An 18587-nucleotide genomic window follows, 5' to 3' on the forward strand; every position below is an offset into this window, starting at 1 on the left:
AACAAAGCTCTGTTTTTTTTTGTTTTGTTTTTTGTTTTGTTTTGTTTTGTTTTGTTTTTGTTTTTTGTTTTTTGTTTTTTGTTTTTTTTGCAAGGAAGGTTAAAAATAAATGAACTCAGAGAGCCTGAAAAAAATGATATTGATAGACAGGGAGTAGTTAAAAATAATATCATTAGAATCAGGATGACATTTTGTTTTTTTGGTGACATGGGGTAAAGAGAGAGTGGAATATTTCATGAAAGAACGGGTATTTAAAGGGAATTGGTGGTTAAGTATAGAAGTGTAAATCAAAATTAGTTGAAGTGCTCTGATAACCCGGTTAGGACACCTGAACCTAAGGGAACATGTCCTGTGTCTCCTGTCCTGACTCTTCCGTGCTGTGACCGCATGAACCTTCACTAGATCTTTTGTCTCCAGAACCTTCTTTCTGTAAATGCCTCTGTGGGACACCGAAGCGACAAACCTCCCAAATCACTGAACCTGTTTAATCCACTGTCTTCCATGTTAAGATTCACAAGTTAACACTAAAGACAATATATTCTCCATACAAACTTCACTTCAATGGTCTCTGGTTGATTATGATGATAAGATATGAAATTTATAGATTTTTATAAAAATTAATGTAGACAATGCATTTAAAAACATTTTATATAATTAATGTAGATAACACTTTAGTTATATAAAAACCTATAAATTTAAAAAAACTATAATTAAAAATGTGTGTAATCAAAAGCAACATGGATACAATATGAAATGTGTAGCTTTTATATAATTTATGTAGGAGATACATTAATATTTTTATTGTTGTTTTGGTTACACACACATGTCTAGGTGAACCACTGATTGCAGAGAGTATTTACAAATGCATCCTAGTACACATTAAAGTGGTATTGTATTGTAGCCTTATGGAATTATTCAAAGGTTCTTGCACCTACCAGCACCGTCTGTTTTGATCCTGTTTGAGGGTATGCTGGGCTCTCCTGTACCCAAAGTGTTGGTCGCTACCACTCGAAATTCATATTCCATCCACGGAATCAAATCCACTGCTTTTGCTGCCTCCATGTTTCCTTCAATAATTGGAGGATCTAAATAAAATTAGCATAAAATAAAGATTAGCAGTTGACTAAATCCAGTCATTTTTTCACTCTTTTAGAGAGATGGCACATGTACACTGGGTTGACATAACAAAAATCTAGCAACGGCAAATGCTGAGATGAAGAGAGTGAAGGAGAGACCATTGATAACAAACTAGAAAGAGTTTTGTGTGTCTGTAATTTGCCTGAGGTGGGGGCTGGAACCAAACCCAGGTTCCAGCCTTGCTGTTAATCCCTAGGCTACACTTTGAGAAACAAAAAGGCCGTTTTCTTGGAGCAGAAGCTAGGATGATTCCCTAAGGCAAAAATTGGATGAAACTTCCATAGGCAGCAAATGATTTCTGCTCAAATTTAAAAAATGACACTAAAAAAAAGTATTATTTGTAGGTTTTGCAGACTTACATTATCTGGAACTGGGCTTATATGTGGAACAATAAGTTCTCAGAATTCAGGCTGCTTGTGAGAGATAATGAATTATCATTAAGATCTGATCTTAGCTTGCTTATTTAACTGAAATGTGATAAAAATACATAACCAAGACATGTCCACATCTTAGTTTAAGCTTGCTTGAAACATTTCTTTGTGTTTTCAATAAGTAGCCTACATATAAGTACATGTAAATACCTGTATACTACTTGGAGAACTTGTTCCTTTAGGCTTGCCTAACTCATTATGTTAATATTTGGGGTACTGTCATCTATTTATGCAGATCATAAATTCACAGCCTTTGAGGATGTGATGCTCAGTGCCCATTTTTCACCTTAGGACTCTTTGGCATAGCTAGGGCTGTCCCAGGCCTCTCCAGGAGCAGAGGAGGGAGGGGGCAACAATTGGGAGATAAAGTGAATAAATAAATTAATAAAAAAAAGAAAGAAGTTAGATCATGTTAAATGACAAGGGAGCCAAGAATATTCATATGTCTAAATCCAGAACCTAGGTCTTCCTAATATGAAGAGAGGATCTCAGCAGAGAATTTTTAGCTATAGAAATTTTAAACTATAGATTTTCTGATAAGACCATTAACTGTTCTTTGTGAGTTCCCCTAAGTCCAAAGATGTGTCTTTGTAAGAGATAAAAAAGGAGAGACCTCACATAGAGGAGGCAAGGTGACCATGGAGGTAGACAGTGACAAACCTCAGGTCATTGTAGGACCCTGACTCAAAAAACAAGCAGGTAGTTTGCCTGTAAGGAACATCACTTATGATCAATGTCTGCCTTTTGAATTACAATGTGAAATCTGCATTTTGATTATTAATGACTGTGTTTAAAACCTATAAAACAATGTTTTAATGCATATACTTTTAGGCAAATATAAAATAATACTAATCGCATTCTAAAACATATCTTTATGTATACCCACTGATAAGAATTGCTCTCACCATGAGTTAAAGAAGTTTCTTTTTTGCAGCAAATGGAGACTATTACCCAAAAGCACAGTTGGTCACAATTCAGAGACCTATTGATCATAGGGAACTCAGCCCCAGTAAGAACATCTACAATGCAACTCCTGCACCCAAGGCACAGTGAATATCAAGAAAGAAAGTGCAAAGATATTTTAAGAGGGAAACTACTGACTTTGCTAAATGTGAGATTGTGTCTCCTAGAAATGACTGGGAAACTTCATCCATGTTACAGCAACAGCATAGCTGGATCTGAACAATGACAACACCAATAGACACACTAATGTGATAAGGCAACATCTCATGGGTCCCAACCTTAGATAAAGAACAATAGGCAACTAACGATTGCTGAGAGTGGAAGAGTTAGCTTCAACCACGGAGAACCACCTAATTGATTATCCAATACAAATGCTCAGGGTCAAGTCATATACATACAAACAACACTGAACAAACTTAACAGTTTTTATTTACCTATTTATGCATTTATATGTGTGTATGTAGCAATACTAATAAAAGTAAAAGTAAAAGAGACTGTCAATTAGGGCAATTGAGGGTGTCATTAGAGGGACTGGGGAAAGAGGAAGACTTGGAGGGACAAAAAAGTACAGTTAGAAGGGGAAAAATCATGTAGAAACATGAATGGCCCAGTTAGAAATACGTACTTACCCGTCTTTGCATCTTTCCAGTCGTCTGAGAGAATAGTCTTGGTCTGAATAGTGTATTTAGAGATGGGGCTGTGATTGTCTGAGCCACGGCTCCAAGTCAGTGCCACAGAGGTAGCTCTGATGTCTTCTATTCTCAGGCCACCTGGAGGGCCTGGAGGGCCTGGGATGAAAATGCGAGCAATGAATCAGTGAGTCTCAATTAGTGAGTTAAGCACACGTGAGAAAACACAAATAGCCTCCTTGCTGCTATTCTAAAAAACACAATCTGTGTTGGTGTTCTTCTCTCACATGTAGGCAATAAGCAGTGATGGCATAGCCTGGGTTTGCTTTCACTTAGTTATTTAATCTGTGTATTTGTAAAGGAGGCTATACAGTCTGCCATTAAAAATAGCAGTGGACCAGCAAGGTGGCACTGCAAGTAAAGACATGTGCCACCAAGCGTAATAACTCGACTTCAGTCTCCAGGGCCTACATGGTTGAAAGATCCCAGACAAGAGAAAACTTGCAAAAGTTGTCCTTTGACCCCAAGACACATGTAATTGTCCTCTGACCTCCTGATACATGCTTGTGTTCCCATATAAATAATATAAAAATGTACAAATAAAAAGCAGCACTTTACTCATGATACAAGTGAAATAACTTGACACACAAAAATTGTACTCGTCTTCAGAAGGGCAAATACAAATTACAGTGTGTTGAGTTTTATTGAACACCTGTCGAGTGCATGAATCAAACATTCAATTCAAATATGAGAATATTTGGTCTAGTGTTTCCTTTTTCCCCCAAGATTGAATAAACACATTCTTACAACCTGTATCTGTAATGTTAACCACAATGATAATGTGTGAGATCTATTTTACTCTGAGGATCACTTTCTGTATTATGTCAAGTGGTAAATGTAATGGTAAGTATAGCAATAAAATAAGTTACATTAAGAGAGATGTCTCTACTCATATGAAATGTTGAAGATAACTCTCTACTAAGACTCTCATGTTCTGAAAACACCATGTGAGAGGTCAAAAAGTCTTAAGATTCAAGACCTTTGGCTGCAGAACATCAACAGCATTCGACCGGTGCAACATTCCGCACAAACTATGCTACCCATATATTCTCCAAGCTGACAACCCCATGCTGAAATGGATACAGCATTAGGTGTTTCCACATCTCTTTGACTTGAAAGGACCAGTAAAGTAATAAGTAGAGTAAAAGTTGGTAACTGTCAGGAATGGTATTCAAGATACTTCTATTTCAGGTCATGACTTTTCCTTCTTAAAAAATGAGGCCCACAGAGATACCTTAAGTAATACAATAGCAACTATTACTTTCTTCTAAAATCATTTTGGTTAAGAAACATCTAGCACAGAGATTCAGAAAAAAACCTCTACATCACTCCCTCACTATTACAAAGGTGTTGTTAGCTGACTTGTGCCTATTAAATACAGCAATCAGGTACTTGGTTTAGTAGCATAGTTTTTTTAAAGTAGAGCATCATGTGCTAATGCTCATGCCTGCCTTTATCATTCAGCTAAGAGTTTCCTTATGTTCTATAAAGTGTGGGTGCAGCCTTGGTGGCTTTTCCTGCATATGCAGAGGCTGGATAATACCTCATACCTTTGCCAATCTCAAGGAAGACAGTATTTGTGTGTCAATAAACACAAGACGCACCCTGTTGCTGGAAGTAAATTTTATTCCTCAGAATGATACATATTTATACAATAAAGGTAAACCAGCCTATAAAATTCATCCATGAGTGTGCTTGTATTTACTATTAAGCCATTAAATACAGCTATGTATACATAATAGAGCACATTTGCTATCAAAGAAAATATACCACATTTTATTAATGTGTGAAAACCGGACTGAAACACAGTACAGCTTGTTAATAAGACACTAACAGTATCATCTCAAGTCAAGTACTGAGCATAATATTTTTGGAGAATTAAAAAAGATGAAGGAGGAGGGAAGGATTTTTAAAGGAAGATGAGCTTCTATGATGCATTTAGGCTCTGCTGAGCATTAGCATGTTACAAGGAATTTAAGACAAAACTCTCACCGTTAGCTTTTACCTGCTCTGGTGTACAACATTTCCCTACTGTTTTTCCCTAATATTCTTGAATTTTCAGGTGAGCAACATTGCACAAATAATCAGATACATTAGTATATTTGTTAGGAGTACTGTGCGCATTGCAATTTCACTGAGCTGTTCAGTGACTGAAAAACAACATTATTGAGCAAATATATAATTGCTATTTGTCATGTGGCTCTCTGATGCATGCCTGGCTTGTGAAGATTGTCTGTTGTTGACCTTATGAGAGAACTGATCACAGCTTATGCACTTATAGTCAGTCATTAATAATTCCGTCTTCATTCACACATGTCATAACCTTAAGATGCTTTATAAGCAGGAGGTGCAACTGAGGGAGCAGATGGAAGGAATGACCAGAACTCTAAAAACCCTTATGCGATAGTGTTATTTCATCTAATATAAATAGAATCTTCTGCCTCATATATCTTATTCTTCAGCTTGTGACCTTTAGCCTATAATGGCCGTGCCATCTCTCCAGCTCTCTCACTTAGTTATTTCTTATTTTTGTCTCCTAAATAAAAATTTCACCCAAAGGGAAAAAAAATCCTAATATTAAAAAGTTGAAACTTGACAGTTAAAAGCAGGCATGCCTTTAAAAATTACATCCAAATTCAACTTGGTTGGAGTTTGTAAACTATAGAGGAGCTCTTGTTTTCTCATGTGCACGATGGGAGTGGTGTGCGTTCCTCATTAGGATGTTGTTGTGACCAAGAGATAACTGAGATAATTCTGTGGCAGGCTTGCCTGGTCCTCAGAACGCTTAGAAAACATTAACGGTCATCGTTTCTGAAAGAGCTTTCTAGAACTCACGGCTCCTGGAAGCAGAAATTATTCTAACGTGAGTCGCGCAGTTATCATTTTATAACAGCAGGGACCCCAGAAAATAATGTGGGTTTCTGTGGCATCTGATGAGAGTCAGGAGAAATCCAGACTGTGAAGCTAAGGCAGGGCATGAGATTCTGGACTGCCTGAGCCAAGCCCAAGCCAGGCCTGCTGCCTCTTCCCACAAGAGGGATGGAGACAGTGGCTGCTCTGCTACTTGGTTAGATTTCTGTCCAGAATGGCAGTGTTGTGGTAGAAAATGAGGCAAAAGAAGCTCTGTGCGCCTGAGCACAAAAGAAGGCACAAAGCAAGCTGAGTACTCTCTTGAGTCTCTTGTCGCTGGATGCTGGGAGTAGAGGAGGTAGCATGGTGGGGCGGAGAGTGGGCTGGCTTGGGAGGGTGGAGGGCAGTACACATAATTGTCACTTTAAGGTCCCTCTCCTTCCCCTCTGCCATTCTTTCTTTCCTCTCATCACTATGCACTCTCAATAAATCCTTATGGGTAGAAATGACGAGAAAGAATTCGAGCAAATGGGCTATTACACACCTTTTAAGCATGATAATATATTTTTAATATTTATTTAGGACATTCTCATCCAGGAGATAATGATTTCTATGAGCACATTTTCATCCCAAAATCATTTAATCATGCATGAAACATAAAAAAAAAAAAAAATCACCATCTGGAAGGGGCCTTGGAATTTGAATTATTTTATTCTTCGATTTGTTTCTTTCTCTTAATTATTTTATTTTTTATTAATTTATTCATATTACATCTCAGTTGTTAGCCCATCCCTTGTATCTATCCTCCTATAAAAGTTCCTGACACAGAACATCTCTTAATTATTAAAGATGTAAGGTGAGTTTCCCCAAGGCTCATGGGTAATCGTAGAAAAGGAGGTAGTCATACTGTAAGTGCTAAACCAGGGCAAAGGCAAACCAGTCTACATTTCAATGCTGCAGTGGGAGGGGCCAAGGTTCCTGAGTGGTGGTTGGCTGGGGAAACAGTTTCCTTTAAACCTGTAGTACCTGGTAGGTCAGCATGCTCCAGTGGATGGCTCTATACCTATGAGCATACACGGGCTGCACCAATTACAGCAAGAGAGCCTGAAGTTGGGAGGAGGGGTTAGGGGGGATAATATGGGAGGAGTAGGGGGAGGAGTGGAATTGAATATGATCAAAGAACACTGTATGCGTGTGTGAAATTCCCAAAGAATTAATACAAATAGTATATTTTATTTAAAAGGGCATAAGGTAGGTGATTAACTGATAGACTTTTGTGTTTTGTGATAACAGAGTCAAGTTATCAGTTTTTCTTACCACCATTAAATACTTGGGGAAATGAAAACAGTAGAGAAAGAGACAAAGGGGGGAGGAAGGAAGGAAGACAGGAAGGAAGGAAAAAGGAAAGAAAAAGATGGAGGAGAGAATAAAGTTGAGAGAGCAGCTTTCTGCTTTGCATCCTTCTCCTACTTCCACCACCTCACACCCCTGCCTGCTGCACTGTATTATTTTTGAGTCATATGTCACATCTCTAGAGACAGGGTTGACCTTTGCTTCCTGATCCTGCCAGATTTTTGCCAGCACAGCCTTGTGATGAGCTCACTGTTTGGTAGGGTCATCTTCCTGTACTGCTCAAGTGGAGCACCAGACATAGATTGTCCTTTCCGTTTATGACTAGCTCCACCTCTCCTGCTCTTCCTCCACATATCCTTTCTCTGCTGCTTTACACAACGCCCTGTCCTCAGAGGATGTTGATAGAAGATGCTCTGAGACATCACCCTCCATGCATGAAGCACAGCTACCAACTTCCTTCCTGGGGTAATATCCAGGTCCTGGGGGCTCAGCACATGAACATGAAGCTTGATTCAGTTCTGTTAGCTAGTGAATAAATTATGGAAATTTCCAGAATGCATCTCTGTCATCTGTGGGGTGGCAGGGAATCTCATTTGTCACATCCATATTCTCTTTCACCCATTTACTCCTGGTTCTTAATCTTTTTTACTACTGAATCACCGAGTGTCAGTAAATAAAGGAAGAACCAAATGCTGAGTGCTCATTATAGGCAGTATCTGTGTACTTTATAAAAGAGTTCTGGTCTAGAAAAGCAATGGCCTGCTAGTACCAGAAAATTTGTCAGGAAAATGACTCCTTTGTAGTGCTATAAAATCAAATCAGTGTGGTATGTTTCTGTTCAAGTTTGAGCAGCAGTGAGGTGGAGGTAAATAGCAATCATCCTTTGGCATTGATTTAGAAATATGAACTTGAACCCTTAGAAATGAGACTGAGGCAAGAGGAAGTCAACAAAGCTAAGAAACTTTTCTTGCTTAACATTTACCATTTCCTATCATGTGGTTTCTTTCTGAATTTTCATTCTTTATTTTCTTATCTGGGCTTGGAGTTATCACCTCAGATGTAGATCATAAAAGAAAAGGCTCACAGTGGTGACTCATACGTGTTTCCATGGTGATGTTTAGAGATACTAAAAAAGGTCTCAAAATAATTTTAGATATTTATTAAAATAGAAATTAATGTAGACTAGAAGGTATAAAGGTTGCATATAAGGAAGCCACGGGACTTTGCCCTTTGAAAATTATTTTCAGTGCAACCATCCATGTGCAATTATCTAGGGTTAATAGACACATCCCTCAAATTGTTCCTGAGAGCTTTTCCAATCATGGATAAAGTTGCTGGGGTCACAAAATGAAAGGACTAAATAATATGCCATTGCTAAGCATAAAATTCTAAGAAGGGAAAAATTACTTTTTGAAAATATAAAATAAAAAACAAAAGAATTTTTAGTACATCTCTCTCCAAATAAAGAAAACAGAAGGAGTTAAGCAGGCCAAGGAAGAACTGCACATTCAGTTTCAATCCTAACTTTAGCACAGTCCTAGAACAAATCGCAACCTCATCCTGAGGGAGAGGGCCATGAAGGATGCTGGGAGAAGTCAATGAAATTCAACGTGAAAGCGTACTGATGACTCAGCCATCGTCCTGCAAATCTGGTCACCAACACTCTTCAAGTTCACTTCCTAAACTCAGACTTTGCTCCCAAATTCATGGAGGTCATGAGTCTCTGACTGATTGCTTACAGCTGCTTTTCAAGTGTCCCTCCAAGATATGAAAGGCAGTGTCATGTCGTAAGGGAGTCAGTCACTGGTAATGCAGCCCCACCTAGCTTGCACTCCAACTTAAATGAGTGGTGAATCGGACAGTAACACTTTAACTTCTCACTTCAATAAATTAAGCAGTCCACGTAGCAGCAGCAGTCCTGCTTTATACATCACCAGTTCTCCTTAGCTTTGGGGGCGGGGGTAAGAAGCTAATCTCTGATATAGGCAATTTCAAAGAAAAACAGGACAGGAAGCTAGAATAGGAGGCCCTAGGTTAGTTGCTAGGTGTTGGTTTTGGGTGTTAGTGAAGCGATACCAGGGTTGTAAAACTTCTCAGCTCAAAAGCATGTTAAGGAAGTCTCAAGCATCCGCTAAGAACTAGGGTGGTGAATGGGATTGCAGAAGCTACAAGGCAGAGTTAGTTAGTCAAATCTAGCACTGCGTTGTTGGGGGAGGAGGCAGTGGGGGGAGCTTTCACACAAAAAGTGAAGGTCCCGATCACCAGGTTGGAGGCAGGCTGGCACAGACGGGGAGAAAGGGGTCCACCATGTTTTTCTCTCCACCTTTTCTTTTTTTACCTGCAAGAGGAAAGATTAACGCTGAAGGGAGTATCCAGATGCTCAGTTCTGGGCAGGAAATCATTTCCTTTGGGAATTGCCATGTTTCCTTGGCAGGTGACATCATGACTAAAGGGATATTTATTCACCAAGGATGCTTGCGTTAAGAAACAGAAGCTGACACAATGAGTATTGGTTCAGCGACCCTCTGTCCCTCGTCAGCACTAATTTGAGTTCTCAAACACAGGAGTTGTAACTGCGGACTAAAGCCTGAACTTACAATCAAACCTCTATGAAAGATAATGGAAGGAAAGGAAAACCAAAAAGGAGAGAAAGCTAGAACTCTTGGATTCTATATTTCACTCTGTCCAGTCCATGTCTATTTACTAACAGATTGTTGCTACAGACTTACAACTGCAAAAACAAACAAACAAACAACAAAACAAAAACAAAAATGTAATGATGACAGAGCTTAAATTTGACTTCTCAGAAAAAATATTCATAAAATTTTGTATTAGGATTTTCTTCTGTAAATTAGCTCCCCGAAGCCTTGCGTTCTCAATAGGAGAAACGAACACCTAATGCCTCTTTGCCTGATGCTGAAGGCCAAAGATTTCACATCACTCAGAACTAAGCATTTTAATAGTTTTACATGCATACTAAGATAGCTTTATGATTATAAGTAACATTGGCACTTGGTATTATTGCAGAATTGCTTCTCTACAGTTTGAGGTGGAAAGTGTGGAGAGAGAAGGCTGGGACCAGTTACATAGGGTGTGTCCTGCACATCAAGGTGACTTTGTGTCATAGGCTGTTAAAACCCCTTGGCATCAGAGGAACCTAAGTATTCCTATCAACAACAGTCCCATAACCTGGAGAAATGCTTGAAAAGTAGATAAGGCTTCCTTCTTGCGAGCTGCTGGGAATGCTGGGTGCTGCTGCTCAGAGGTGTATTTTTCAGGAGGAAACACCTGAAATCTTCTAACTTTTGAAAAAATACACACAGCACATTGTACACACACACACACACACACACACACACACACACACACACACACACACACACACACACATTTAATGTTTTCCCTACACTATGGTTACTCTTGTGTGAATTCCAATGCCCTTTGGAACACTAGGATGGTGTTCCTGGAGTGACCCGAGAAACAGCCACAGACTTAACACTTGTTTTCAGGTTTTCCTGGGACACAGTGTGAGTACTGCTGACAGAGAGCACTGGGCACTTAGCAACTGAAGAGATTTATTTCTTGTGAAACAGTAACTTGGGATTTATGCTGGAATCTGCAACTACTTGTGAGAAAACTCGAGGACAGGGAAGAGGCTAAGAGCTATGTCTGACTGTTCTTATCTAAAGGGAAGTCCCATCCCAAAATGAACTTCACATTGGTGAGACCCTAAAGTCACTTTGGGAGAAAGTGGAGAGCATCAACTGTGAAAAGGCTGGCTTGCAGACACCAAGAGAAATACTAAAGTCAGTTCTCAAACCTTGCCAACATTCCTTCTTTTCCTCAGAGCATGATTCATTTAATTTCAGCAGTAGTTACTGGAGCTGGAAAATCAAAAGCATTAACCTTGCCACTATAGTTTCCCCCACTGATAGGCAGGTAAAACCTTTGTCCAGCTTCCCTCCCTGTCTTTGTGCAGCTAAGAAGCAATGGAGGCCAGAGAGGTAGGCTGAGGATAGGCAACTGGTGGCAGGTGGGAACCAGCAAGGAGATGGCATCCCCAGGACACAAACGCATTTCCTTCTAAAAGTGGTAGACTCCAGCTAAGACTCAACAAGAGAAATGGCTTTGCTTGAAAGGGATTTTTGCATCACTAAGGCTTTTCAGAGATAATTTTCAACAATAAATCTGATTCTTCTGTCTTCTTTTGTTTGAGAAAATGAATGTGAATGAGATGATGTTAATGAAATTATTAATTTAAATAACTTAGTACTATACTATTTATCTTAATTTGGGATTATGAATAACTCATAGCACTTAGGAGAATAATTTGATTAAGTTTACACAAAGAACACATCCCAACATTGATAAGGATTAACATTTCAAGGTTACACTGACTGATTTGTTCATTTGGGAAAGTTTAATATATAAGAAAGAAAGGTGAATTCATTACTTGAATTTGAAACATCAGCATCTGCGATGTCCTGATGTTATAATGGGATGGTTGAGAAACTTTTTAAAAAATCCTTTTGCCAATGAAATGATATTAAAAATCCCAATATTACCCATCACGGGAATATTGTGAACAGTATGTGAGAAATTTTATAGGAAAGTCTCCTAGATTTGTACATTGTAATTTGAAACATTTTAAATGAGTGTGTGTGTGTATGTGTGTGTGTGTGTGTGTGTGTGTGTGTGTGTGTGTACACCTGTGTGCAATGTGCATATATAATAGAGAGGACATGTTTATTTGTTTTTTTTTTTAAAGAAAGGGTCTCTTACTGGCCTGGAACTCATATACTAGGGCATGCAGGCTGACCAGTGAACCCCAGGGCTCCATCTCTGAGATTCCACAGCACTGAGATAACAAGTATAATTCACCAGCCCTGGATTTATAAGTGTAAAATTTGGAGATTGAACTGAGATTCTTAAGCCCTTTACCAACGGAACCATCTCCCTCCCTCTCTTTAAATGCTGATGTTTAAAGTACTATTCTTTTATTACATGTATATGTGCATGTCTGTGTATAGTTATGTGGCTGTGTGCTGCTGCACACATCAAGAGTACTAAGATGTTAAGAGACAACTAACATGAATGCTGGGAACCAAACTCAAGTCCTCTGCAAGAACAGTATACACTCTCACCTTTCCAGCCTTATGACTTTAAACAAAACACAACAAACAAAACAAAACAAAAACTATAGGAAAACACAGCTCAAAATGTAAATTAAGTGTTTGGGGGCCAAAGGGAAGATTATAAAATGAATCCAAAGCACCACCTGATACGATGTATTTACTATTTTTGCTATTGTGTTTATAACTGCATTAGGCTACATAGTTGAAAGGTGTATTTTAAAGTACCAGAATTTCCCTTTGTTATTAGGTCAGTCATACATAGCTCATGGGCAGTAATGAAGCTGTCAAACATGTTTGGTTATTTTCTGTAGAAGAAACATTTTTTTAAAAATAATAGAAAAGGCTTTCTGTTTGAATTTCCATATGGATTGCTTATCTCACTAGCTGTGTTTGAATCAGTGTTCCAATCTATTGTGTTGCGGTACTCAGTCTGCACTGATAGCTGAAATCAGACTGCCTTGATTCAAACCTTCCGCTACCACTAAGTACCTCTATTACCATAGCAACCATAGCAGCTGATACATGCTGGGTGATGTATCCACCACAATATAGCATGGAATCATAGGCATTAAGTTATGCTATCCTATCTATTTGCCTTTTATCTCATATTCCCAGTCTGTATCATCATAATATAAAGAATTGAGTTACAAAAACAGTTACTTGTCAGCATAATTCAAATTATCTTCTAAAGAAGACCTTTACTTACCTACAAGACTTTTTAGGTGCCATTTGTCATCTGTGCCTGCTCTGAAATGGATGCGGTTCGCATACTCCTTAGCGTAACTTGGCAATGTTGCCCAGTAAGGACACACAGCAGCAAAACCTGTCTGACTACTGCAATGGAGATCGAACACCCACAGGCTGCTGAGGTTCTTGACTATTTTATGGGGGGGGGGGCGTCCTTTAAATGAAACTTTGAACACAGATCAACCACAGAGCAATGAGAAATCCCAGTTTAACAAAGGCTGACCAGTTTCTCAAAGACTGAGACTGAACGTAAGCCATTTTCATACAACTAACACTGAGAAATAAAATTCCACATCATTAATGCTTTTTTTTTTTCTTTTAAATCACAGTGGTACTTGGAAACATTATCTTTCCTTGAGGTTTTTGAAAATATATAAAGTAGAACAGTAGGTTCCAGTCTTGAACAGCCAGCTATTTTCTACATTCCGGCCTTATTCTGAGCACAGTCAGACTCCTGTCCACAGCTTAGCCTTTGCAGGAAGCACTGCCGAGAGCTGGCCTCAGTGGTGTTTTCTTGCCCTGAATTAGTTGATTCTCGAAAGAAAGGGAGATTCTTAAGCTCTGGGCCAGCTTCGCTATTAATAGCCAGTGTAACTGTGGCTTAGTGTGGAGCTGGGTCAAAATGCTTGAGGATGGCGTCTGCTTGGTCCTCCTTCCAGCCAGTGTGGGCAGCAAGGACCATTTTGCTGTCTCAGTCCTGCAAGGCTGATGAGACAGAACCTTTCCTCCGTCTCCGTGGCAGAATTTCTTTGGCCAAAGCAAGTGGAAAACTTAGGCTCTCCTCCAAGTATCTGAGGTGAATGAGTATTTTTCTGCCCCAAGTATTTGAAAAGCTACATCTTTAGTTTCACTCTATCTGGATACTGATCTTTTTGCCTTTATATGTTTATCTCTTGCCAAGGTTTCCATCCATCCTCTCTCTCTCTCTCTCTCTCTCTCTCTCTCTCTCTCTCTCTCTCTCTCTCTGTGTGTGTGTGTGTGTGTGTGTGTGTGTGTGTGTCTCCCTCTGTCTGCCTCTGTCTCTCTCTCTCTCTGCCTCTGTCTCTGTCTGTCTGCCTGTCCCTCCTCTCTCTCTGTCTGTCTGCCTCTCTCTGTGTCTCCATCTGTCTGTCTCTCTCTGCCTCTCTGTCTCTCTCTCTCTCTCTCTGTCTCCTTCTCTCTCTATCTGCCTCTGTCTCCCTCCTCCTCTGTCTCTCTTTCTCTGTCTGCCTCTCTCTCCTCTCTGTCTGTCTGCCTCTCTGTGTCTCCATCTGTCTGTCTCTCTCTGCCTCTCTGTCTCTCTCTGCTTCTCTCTCTGTCTCTGTCTCTCTCTCTGCCTCCTTCTCTCTCTATCTGCCTCTGTCTCTCTCTGTCTGCCTCTCTTTCCTCTCTTTCTGTCTGTCTGTCTCTCTGTCTGTCTCTATCTGTCTGTCTCTGTCTCTGTCTCTCTTTCTTTCTCTTTCTGTCTGTCTGTCCGTCCGTCTCTCTCTCTCTCTCTCTCTCTCTCTCTCTCTCTCTCTCTCTCTCTCTCTCTCTTTCTCTCTCTCTCACACACACACACACACACACACATGCTTGCATAGATGTGTATGCACACACACCTCCAGCATGAAGTTTCACTAATACCTGCACTTCCCATTTGATATGTGTGTTACCTGAAATTTTTGTGCCCATTCTTCTCAGCTTTTTAATGATGAAACTGATTTAGAAGTTCCTTTAATTAATTTCAGCCTCCCCTGCTTTAATAATAATTTTAATATAAATCCATACTTGCTTATTTAATAATGTTAAATCAGACATAAGACAATCTTGAAGTCAAGTGGACATTTATGTCAAATACCACAGAAATTTAATTATTTTTTTTACTTAGATCAAATAATTTTTACAAAACTTAAAAGATTTGGAGCCCTATTGCCTTCACAAATATACAGAGTTATTGATTTCTTCCATTTAAAATCCTAAATAACCAGAAAATCGGTAACTTGCCTTTTTCCTAATGAGTACTTGGATGGTTTGGTTTGGTTGTCTCGTTGACAAGACCTAGAGTCCTGGCTACAGAGCCTCAGAGCTTGCCTGGGAAGGTTTATCTAGACTAGGCTGTTGAGGTGGGATGTTCTCCTTTAACTGAATGCAGAAGCATCCCACGTTAGCTGAGCATCCCACGTTAGCTGAGCATCCCATCCATCTCTTCTTCCTGGCTGTGGAAGCATGGTGACCAGCCGCCTCCTGCTCCTACCAAGATGCCTTTCATGTTTGATAGTATGACTTTTCCATCATGATAGACTGTATCCCAGAACTCTTGCTTTTTTTAAGGCATTTTTGTTGCAGTAAATAGAAAAATAACTGATAACAAGTAAGGTTGTATTTACTCACCCCCACCTCTCTCAAGATATTCCCAAGGATGGCTCTCAAACCTCACTCACTCACTTGATGAAGCAACCTGAAATGTCCTATGAGTTTGTAGCTTAGGTTCTTCAGGGCTTGGTCTTGAATGCTATTTAGGTTGTTTCCAGGCTTCAGCCTTATAAATGAAGATGCTATGAACACTTGTATACATATATTTATATATCTATGTGCTTGTCTTCTGATCCTATTCACTTTCTTATAATACATGCATATTTTATGTCCAAACAAACTTTTATGCCTATGGGATAAACACCGTGAGTGTGGTGGCCGGATCATGTGGTGAGAACATCCGTGTTCTTGGAGTCACTGACTTCTGCACAGCTGCTCACTTGACAGTCCCTGCACTGAGATGTGAACGATTCGGTCTCTGCATCATTTTAAAATTGTAGCCATTTTCATGAGTCCGCAGTGATATTTCACTGGATTTCCAATTTGAGTTTCCTTCATGGCTCATCATGTGAGATACTTTTCATATGCGTATTTATAATTTCTACATGTTCTCATCTGTCAGATGCCTCTTCACATCTTTTGTCCAGTATCATATTGGGTCATTTGGTTTCATAGGCAATGAACTGTGTCTACTAGTCTTGACATAGCCTTTGTTATCAGGCATACTGCATTATTGTATTAGACATCTATTGCTGTACAACAAATTATCCCCAAGCCCAGTAGCTTAAAGACGAGAAGCATTCCTGTCTCTCTCAGCATTGTTGGATGAATCATTCTTTAATGTTTGAGATGAATGGTTCTTGATCACTTTCTCTGGGTAGTTGAATGCTACAATCAAGTTGCCAACAACAGTCTTATGCTCTGGATGGCTCACTCCAATCCCTAGTAAATTAGCATGGGGTATTGGGGAAGTGCATTTCCTCCTCTTGTGGACATCTCCAAGAGGCTGCTGATAGCTCCTTCTGATATGGAAGCCTTCAGCCCCGAGACTGAGACACGCTGACCCCCAGAGGAGGTGTAGTGATGTGTGGATGTGATTTCCCACTGATCTTGAAACATCACTTCTGAGGACTCACAGAGCAAGCAAGCATGGCTGAGCTTACATTGAGGTTGCTGAGCGAGGAAACAAGGGTCACTGGAGGCCATCTTGTGGGCCATCCTCCCCAGTCATCTAGTTGTTATCGTTACCAAATAACCTACTGTTCATATTTTGTAGTATCTTTGTAAAAAGGAGATTCTTTTTACTGGTATTATTACTGCATCCAATTTTAGTTTTCTGAAGTCCAATTTGTTTTTACCTATTTTTTGTAATTCTTTTTTAATTTAATTTTTATTTTAAAAAAGTTATTCATTTTACATCCCAATCATAGCCCTTCCCTCATTTCCTTCTAGTGCCACCTTCCCTCCCTTTTCTCCCTCTATTCCCCTCCCCTAATCCTCAGAGAGGGGTAGCCCTTCTCCCCTACCAACCCACCCCAGCCTATCAAGTCTCATCATGACTGCCTGCATTCTCTTCCATTGTGATATGAGAAGGCATCCTGCCAAGTGGAAGTGATCAAAGTGTAGGCAACAGAATCCACTGTCTGGGACAGCCCCTGCTCCCCTTACTAGGGAACGAATATGGAGACTGAGCTGTCTATTGGCTACATCTAAGTGGTGGGCCTAGGACCTCTCTATGCATGGTCCTTTGGTGCATCAGTCTCTACCAGTCCCCCAGGGACCTAGATTTGTTGGGTCTGTTGGTCATTCCTGTGGCGCTCCTGTCCTCTCTGGACCCTTCTATCTCCCCACTCTTCCACAGGACTCCCTGTGCTCCGCCCAAAGCTTGGCTGTGAGACTCACCTTCTGCTTAAACATGAGAGACCCTAGTTGTCCTTGATCTTTTCAATATTGTCCACATCATCTCTTGGAATTTGTTTCTCTCTACTTTTGCTTAATTTTTTTCCCTGTTAATTCCATTGAAAAATAAGAATTCGCCACTATATCCTCAATGTCTTTTCAAAAATGTTTGAGTTTTATTCTAGCGGTATTTGAAAGGCTGGTGTCAAAGTTCTCAATTTAAGCCATCCTCCTGTTTCTGCTCCCAAAGAGGCTAAGCCCAGAAATGCGTGCCACAGATTCTGCTACATATTCAGTGTCTTTATGTCTTTTTAATGACTTGCTTTTGATTCTCTATGTCAGAATATGGTTTTACAAGATGTAACCTCTAGCTTTCTAACCAATCCTTCATCTGTCTCTGAGGTGCTGCCTCATTTGCCTGTTGGATTTTTTATGATAAATATTCTTAAATTAAATTATTTAAAATCATAATTTACTCATATTACACCAGTATTGTAATCCCCTCACTCTTATCTTCCTGTTTCACTATCTCCACCTCCAATCTATTCCCCTCCCCTAGACCTCTGACAGGTGTGTGTGAGGGCGTCCTCCTTCCTGCGTTGTCTGACCACAGCCTATCAGGTCTCATCCAGACAGTCTGCATCCTACTACTCTGTGTTCCCACAGGGCTTCTCCACCAAGGGGCAGCGATCAAATCCTGGGCACCAGAAATCTTGCCAGAGGCAGTACCCTGCTTCCCTCAATCCCCCACGTGGAGAATAAGCTGTCCATTGGCTACACCCAAACAGTGGGTCTAGGGCTTCTGCTTGCATTGTCCTTGGTTGGTGCGTCAGTCTGTGACGGCGACCCCATGGGTTTGCCTTGATAGTCTCCTTGTACAGCTCTTGACAACCCCCCCCCCGCATCCTTCCATCCTCCATCTCTTCTATACAACTCACAGCTCTTATGCCAGAGTCCAGCTGCAAGTCATAGTATCTGTCCCAATCTAACCCAAGGAGGGTAACTATACCCAAGAAAACACAGGAAATAAATAACCACACACCCTCAAATCCAAAAGAAAGGACACACACACACACACACACACACACACACACACACACACACACACA

The 18587-nt window shown here is 40.1% G+C and overlaps 1 protein-coding gene across 4 annotated transcripts in view; it reads right to left on the reverse strand.

Annotated features, from left to right (window-relative positions):
* Nucleotides 1-18587, reverse strand: part of CNTN1 (contactin 1) — a 302283-nt gene that overhangs the window by 58381 nt on the left and 225315 nt on the right. For 3 of the 4 annotated variants that reach the window (XM_084750668.1, XM_084750670.1, XM_084750669.1), the window contains exons 16-17: nt 3161-3319; nt 936-1085 (exon numbers count right to left, since the gene is read on the reverse strand). In XM_084750668.1, coding sequence (XP_084606794.1) covers nt 936-1085; nt 3161-3319 — 309 coding nt within the window. Of the gene's footprint in view, nt 1-935; nt 1086-3160; nt 3320-4828; nt 9762-18587 lie in introns of those variants that run through there. The other variant, XM_084750671.1, reaches the window with a different exon arrangement.

The sequence above is a fragment of the Acomys minous genome (genome assembly GCF_964271855.1).
Source record: "Acomys minous genome assembly, chromosome: 12".
NCBI lineage: Eukaryota > Metazoa > Chordata > Mammalia > Rodentia > Muridae > Acomys > Acomys minous.